Here is an 8,023-nt window from a genome sequence, read left to right as displayed (position 1 = left end):
CATGGTTTTGGGCTTCTCTGGATTTGACCAATTCCTACACAAACAACTTTTGACATGACCGATAAGCAACATGACCGATAAGCAAACTGCTAAACACATAATTTCCAACATGTTGGATCATAGTTTAGATACCATGTCATTTTGTTTTGAGCACATAACAATACACATTTTGTTCGTTACTATATAAGGTTAAATTTTTGATGGGTGCTACTTCCCCACTGTCCTGATCATGAAGTGATAAGTCATCAAATGTATTGTCCTTTGTGTTTCACAATATTATCATGATCTACTTTATAACACAAAGAATTTTGCATCTCCATGTAGTCACAACCTTTTAGCTGTGTATTAAAGACCAACAAAATGTGTTCAGGTCACTAAGTGATCAATCTTGCCTCCACTACTCTGTAAGGAAGTCCATTCCAGTCTTTAATAATTCTTTGAGAATAAAATTGTTGTCTCACTAGAACTTGTAGCTGTACAACTTTGTGTATTACATCAACAACTTCTATAGACTATTATTTTATTGAACACAGCTTGTCCCTTCAATGCTAGCTATGCATTCACCTAGTAATATTAATAGCTGTAAAATGGTGTCATCAGCAAAAAGTAAACAAGCTAGGATTTAACAGAACACTGCAATTATTATGGTAAAGAAAGATAATATGACCTAAAACCAAATAGTTAATTCATAATATTATTACTATTTATACCTAATTATGCACACTTGTTAAAAACAATTCTTGGAACTCCAGACAATACATCAGTCCAATCCATTTTACTGACACTTTCTGTTTCCTTTCTTTGATCATGAGAAACCATTGTATCATGTTATTAGTAGTTACCTGTTATCTCATAATGTAAGTCTCACATGAGGTATTTTATCAAAAGCTTTCTTGGTATTATATTATACCTTTGCATGTGAATCTCATCTGTCCAGAATTCCACTGCTGTTAAAAGTGTGAGACACACGGTATAATAAAGAGTATTTGAGAGAAGGTTGCTAATTTAACCCCTAATAATTTATTCAAAAACCTTATATAGTATATTGAGGTTATCAGACATGCATTAGTTAGTTAATTTGATGGATCAGATTTTTGTCCTTTATAATTATTTAGAAGGGTTGGAGGGTTGGTACTATTTACGTGAGTTATTAGCTCACAGAGCTCATGAAGGCTTGTCCACAGATAGATTACCAATAAACAATGATCATTGTTATTGAAATACTGATCCATGTATAGCTGTTCATTAAATGTATTTGGAAAAGATATACAGTGGAACCTCAGTTATCCGAACCTCTTGGGACCAGGGGTGATCCCATAAGTCTGAAAAGTCCATATCTCTGAAACTGTATAAATCATCTTAAAATAGCACCAAGAAAATTTTTAAAAACATCAGTATTATCAACTACCCTAATAGAACAGCTAGTCACTACTCTAATAGAGCAATCATTTCTGTAGTTCGGTTAACCAAGAATCCGGATAAGTGAAGTCCGGATAACTGAGGTTCCACTGTACCTGCATGATTGAGCAGCAACGTGAATTCTTCTGCAGCCACTCAGAAAGATTTGGGTTGAAATAATTATGCACAGGTGATAGGTATTTGGGAATATAATAGTCCAATTGGTAGGAATAACTGTCAGTCGCAGGTCGGTTTACAGTAGTTAGCAGCTGGTCACTAATTTCAATGTTGTAATTGTGCTCCACACAGATCTAGAAATTCATACATTTCCCTTAATAAACATGTAAGTCTGAGATTCTATTTTAATTAGCTTGCTTGCTCAGAGTTGCACCTCATGAGGAGACTAGACAACTGAGGTCTAATATAAAGTTATTAAAAAAAACAAGCTATATATAAAAGAAAACCAATTAAAGTGCAAGAATCATTGGGTAGTGATCACATCTGGAATACATGGACAATATAATGTCAACATTTGAATTAGTAGCTTTGACTGCTAGCTATACATGGTGAAGTGACAATATAATGTCACAACATTTGAATTAGTAGCTTTGACTGCTGGTGAAGTGACTATACATGGTGAAGTGACTATATATGGTGAAGTGACCAGCAATTGACTTCTGGGGCTGCCCATATTGTGCCAAACATCCAATATCATTATATCAAAATTAATGAAAATGTAGTAAACATTTCTGGGTATAATTTTTGCCTGCTAAGTTTCACAGCAATTTTGCTAAAATAATACTGAAGACTTGTTTTCATGCTCAGCTACAACAACTATAATAATGGTGAAATTTGAATTAAGCATCTAAAAATGGCTATCATTTGCTGCCTATACACTGGATGCCATACTGGTCAGCTTCTGGTATTGCATTATATGATAACAAGTTGATGTTGTGCTACTTCTAAAAACCAGGCGCCATGCAGCTAGCTAACTCATCTGGAATAACTATAGACAGTATATACTACTATGAATTAACCAACTATGTATTACTACTTTACAATAGGGTAGTTTGGGTTGTGCAATAATATAATTAGCTATTTCTCGTAGTTCATGAAATATTCGTAATTCATTCAATTACGTTGCTATGCACTGCTAAGGAAGCGTTTGTTAAATAAACCGCTTTTACCAACATATTACGCACAAAACTATCTTCTAAACTGTTTTATAGTGTGACTAACGTGTTTTTTCCCACAAATTCTCTCGACAAAGCCTCAAAGCTGCTCTTCATTTTCGTTCGCGTACGTAAGGGATACGCCCCCTTTCAACTCGAAGCGATAGGCTATTCCTGGCAGTGTACGAGGCCTGCACCGTTGTTTTTCAGTTGCTAAATGCCTGAAAACCTCAAGGGGAAGGTAGTCTGAGGAAAGTCACCACACCCGTATTTCAGTCCGCCGAAAAGAAACCACCTCAGAGCAAGTTCACCTGTGCAGAAGTTTAATACAGACTTCATCTCACTTTTACTTCTTACGTAAAAGCTGCTTTCACCGTTATTAAACGATTTTGCTCACGTGGGTGCGTACGGACAAACATAGGTAGATAGGTAGATAGGTACACACACACACTTTTACGGAAACAATTACAGTAAACCAGGCGCACGCCCACAGCCGGCCTTCGGCCGGCTGTGGGCGTGCGCCTGGTTTAAAAAATTGAAAATTATAAAGGGGATTGCTGGAAAAACAAAAACCATGAGATAACACAAATCTCTATTTTGACACTCGTGATTTTTTGCTAGCTATACACATTACTTTGAGATGAGTCAAATAGAGATTTGTGGTTTACATTACCATGCACCTCTGAAATGCATTTTTGTTTCATGGCTTTTTTAGTGATCGCTGTTTCCCTATTTAAATTATTTTTTTGCTCATCTAATTGGTAGTGGATTTGAATATGAAAAATTTGCATGTAGATAGATTGCAGCAGTCATGTGAATAAGAACTTAGACAAGAAACTTAGAAAACAAACAAAAAAAGCAAGGCTCAAACCCAGGGCTCCCAAGCAACAGCCTATTATCCTAACCACTGTATACCATGGTGCTGACAGCCCTTAGTTTCTACCTTATAAAATGTGTAACTGAAGTGACCTCTATATTGAAAGGCTGCATGAACCTGACTCTAACACTACAGGTTTTTGCAATTGAATTCATCCTGTTTTGCAATTGAATTAGTCGGTATTGCAATTGAATTAGTCGGTATTGCAATTGAATTCGTCGGTTTTGCAGTTGAATTAGTCGGTTTTGCAATAGAATTCGTCGCGTTTGCATTACAATTCGTCATAAACAAAACGGCTCCAAGAAACCAACCCGTTCATTAAGAGATGAATTATTTATGCCTTGAAGAGTTACACTTGAGACACTAGAAGGTAATTGAAGCTGGTAGTACGCGAAGTTGATAGCTGTCTGACAAGTTAATTAGCTTGCTCGCGAGTGACCACACCCATCGCGAATGGCGTAGTAGAGTTTGGAATGTTGCTGGAGAGGCTGTAGAGGAAGAATTATTGCCTTATAAAGAGTTGTTTACTACTGTTGTACTTGAACAAGTTCTTGTAGCAGCTGCTACATCATGTTTTCGTGTTTGCTCCAGCTGCCATTCTTGTTACGGACGAATTTAACTGCAAAACCGACGAATTCAATTGCAAACGGGACGAATTCAATTGCAAAAGCGACGAACTCAATTGCAAACGGGACGAATTCAATTGCAAAAACCTGTAATATGAGGTTCGCCTGTTAAGCATAATGATGCAACATAGCTACTTGTAATTTATACCTTTTCAGCTAGCTATAGAGTACTGCTCAGAAGTAACCATAAAGTAATTTCAGGTTTCATTTCTGGCATACGCTATGTTGGTGGATACTGCGAAGTGCTAATTATTAAACTGGTTTTTTTTCCCCACAGAAAGGTTATATACTTAACCAGCTAACATATTATCTTAATCAAGTTTGACAGCTGGATCTAGTAGTTATGTTGGCAGTTGCAACTTAATGACTCATCAATAAAACAAATTGCTAACCTAGTTGTCAGTAAACAAAATCACATTTTCAAGGCACACAACTCATATATACAAAGATCATCTGATCATATTATGGAAGGTGCAGTATACTGTAAGCTACGAAAGTTTGGCAAATCAGCATGCAAAGTAGGTTGGCAGACAAGTTTGGCAAATTTACCATGAATGGAACTACGTATATAATGAATAGCTGATTGGTGAATAAAGTTTAGCAAATTTTCTTGATTCACTAAATTCACCAAACTTTATCGCTCCAAACTTTCATAGAAAAAAAAATTATTGGCATATACACAGTTTTGTGGCTTAGGCAGTGGGCTAAACAGGCTATGTCTCAGCATACAATTGTTAGGCCACAGTAGTGGCTCGACTGTTTTATCAACATGCTCATGCTACAGGCCTAGTCACAAAGTTATCACAGACTGACTAACGGACTGACTGATAACGAGATATTCAATACATATCACATCAATTATGCTCTTATTATACTACTACATCATTGATTAGTCCCATCTGCTTTTGCGTTTCTTTTTAGTGCTCTCCATGGCAGCAGGTTGACTTGGTTGTGTTGGTAACACAATGTTACTCTTCATTGATTGGTTAGATGCTGACTGGAAACACATCTTGTAGCGGGCCTGAGGGTAAAAGAGATCATATTAACCTCCCACACTGTATACTATGCCACTACCTATAAATACTCAGGATACTCATTATAGAGTGGCTCAAATTACGATCTTGTAAGGTGTCATGAGGATGACCTTACAACTCCAGGAATATGTGACAATTACCCATTTTGTGATAACACAGCATAGTAACTGAGATAACAACACAACTAACTCTATGACATAAAAACCAACAAGGAACGTCAGTACATGAATAGGTTGCACCAATTCTAGTATCCATATTGGTATTGAGATGATACTGCCGATTTCATGAGGTATTGGAATCGGCCAATGTATTGCTGCAGATGAGATCCTAGCCTATTTTACAGGCACAATAGATGCTTGAAAGCATCAAGAGTAATGTTAGTAATAACAGGCAAAGTCATTCTTCTTTGGTGAAAGTTTCCCAGGATACTGTAAATAGTCAAGATATTTGTCCATATAGTATTTTAAAACATTGTAAATTTAAAAATGAAGTAGGGATCTATGCAGCAAAAAGTAGTGAAACAAGTAATGAATGATGATATTACAGGCAATTTACAGCATAGCTCAGTGGGAAAGTTATGCTGTAATACCATCATTCATCTCTTGTTTCACTACTTTTTACTGCATAGATCTCTACTTCATTTATTATAGTTAAAGCACTGCCGCGCGTGTGTATGGAAAATACAGCACGAGGGGACGTGTCGAGAGGCTAATACAGCACGAGGTGAAGCCGAGTGCTGTATTTGCCTCGAGACACCTCCAAGTGCTGTATTTTTCATACACACAAGCATAGACGGTGCTTTAACTGTTATATTGTACTTCCTGGTTGTCTGGCTCAGAGCAATTTTCTCTAGTACTCAAACCGCTGCGATTTTTGGTGATCAGGATATCAGTAAGTGTTTAACTAATCTATTTCCAGTCATAGAACAAACTAATAGGATTAGTTTTAGTGATTTACAATGTCATGCACGTGATCAATTGTACTTCAGGGGTTCCGGTTCAGTCAACATGTTTCTTTGCATTGCTCTTTCAATGCTCTCCACCAACTGTTGAATTCTGTGCAATGAACCCACAATTGAATACCTAGACAGTCCTTTCAACAGGTCTCAAGATGGCGGATGACGGTTTGCCATAGAGGCACAGCAAATACGTTTGGAGATACAGGAGTTGCTGGCAAAGGGGGCCATTCAGCTGGTCAAGGACAAGGACAGCCCCGGTTTCTATTCGAGATTGTTTCTGGTACCCAAGAAAGGAGGACAGTACAGACCAGTGATAAATCTGAAACCACTAAACAGGTGGATCAGATACAATCATTTCAACAACGGTCTTAATTACTCCCCTCTGGCAGTCTCAGCCGTGGTTTCCGATGCCACTCACCATGATAGTGGATGTGCCAATTCTCCTCCCACAGACTCCAGACCTGCTCTCCCCATCACCGAATTGAGACTGCCCAGTGCGAGAATGCCAACCACGCCTGGTCGCCTGGAAGGTATCAGGGAAAAGAGAGTTCCAGAGAATGCTTCCAGACTTATCATTTCCTCTTGGAGGGACAAGACCAACATTAACTATAACTCTGCCTGGTGAAAATGGGATGCCTGGTGTGCAAAGAGAAACTTGCCTTCCTTTACGGCAGATGTATCAGCTATACTGAGCTTTCTGGCAGATGAATTTGAAGCTGGCAGGCAGTACCGATCTCTGAACTGCTATCGATCAGCATTGTCCTCAACACTACTCCTGGTTGAGGGAATCCCAGTGGGGCAGCACCCGCTGGTCATATGACTGCTCAAAGGAGTTTTTAACTTACGACCACCAATTCCTAGATACACACATACCTGGAATGTATCCAGGGTGCTAACACTCCTGAAAGAGATGGGTCCCAATGAGAGCCTCACTCTGAGGAAAAGCTGATCATGTTACTAGCACTAGTATTAGGGCAGAGATGTTCTGACTTGGTCAGACTCTCCTTATCAGGCCACTCGTACACAAGTGATGGTGTAGTCTTGCCATGTCTAGGAATGGCTAAGCAGGCAAAGCCTAATAATGAGCAATGCCTACAGCCAGTGGAGATCAAGTCTTTTAAGGACAAACAACTGTGCCAAGTAGCCTGCTTAAGAGCATACAAGTCCATCACAAGCAAACTGAGAACTGATGGAGTGCAGAAGTTACTCCTAGCAGTTCTTCCCCCACACAAGCCACTTACATCATCTTCTATTGCTCGTTGGATTAAGAAATCCCTCAGTGAGGCAGGCATTGATGAGCGTTTTACAGCTCACTCTACAAGGGCTGCTTCAGCCACAGCAGCAGCTATGTCAGGTGTCTCCACAAAGGAGATCATGAGTAGAGCTGGATGGTCAAGTGAACACACCTTCACCAAATTCTACTATAAACCAAAGGCGGTGGCTGATTATGGTGGCACAATTCTACAAACATGCAAAGAAACATGTTGACTGAACCGGAACCCCTGAAGTACAATCAATAAATGGCTAAGGCCGCCTTGGCGGCTGAAAACTTATTTAGGATTGTACGAAGGGGAAGTCAACATGTTTATCCCACCTACTCCCACCCATGAACTGAACTATTTGATTGCCACTATACTATCAGTATGTATGATTCATGTTGCTCTGTGTATTTGAGTCTATCAATTTTAGAGTCACAAATGGAATTTCATGTATCTTTGAGAGGGAAATATGTAAGCATAACTAATACACACTTGTACCATCATAGTGGTGAGTAATTCCTGGATCTATATAGCTGTCTCAAGGACTGTCTAGGTATTCGATTGTGGGTTCATACGCATGCGCAGAATTCAACAGCTAGTGGAGAGCATTGAAAGGGCAATGCAAAGAAACATGTTGACTTCCCTTCGTACAATCCTAAATAGCTTTCAGCCGCATAGGCGGCCTTAGCCATTTATTGA

General features: G+C 38.8%; 1 protein-coding gene across 1 annotated transcript in view; it reads right to left on the bottom strand.

The window, feature by feature from the left end:
* Positions 1-4,886: 4,886 nt before the first annotated feature.
* The window catches only part of LOC136248642 (ATP-dependent RNA helicase DDX42-like), a 30,086-nt gene continuing 26,949 nt past the window's right edge, over positions 4,887-8,023 (bottom strand). Inside the window, exon 22 of the mRNA XM_066040407.1 lies at positions 4,887-5,094. Within this exon, the coding sequence (XP_065896479.1) occupies positions 4,963-5,094 (132 nt within the window). The 3' untranslated portion in view covers positions 4,887-4,962. The remainder of the gene's footprint in view (positions 5,095-8,023) is intronic.

This window comes from Dysidea avara, chromosome 3, assembly GCF_963678975.1.
Source record: "Dysidea avara chromosome 3, odDysAvar1.4, whole genome shotgun sequence".
Classification (NCBI taxonomy): Eukaryota; Metazoa; Porifera; class Demospongiae; order Dictyoceratida; family Dysideidae; genus Dysidea; species Dysidea avara.
The sequence above is the reverse complement of the archived record's forward strand: the minus strand, read 5'-3'. Positions and strand labels throughout refer to the sequence as shown.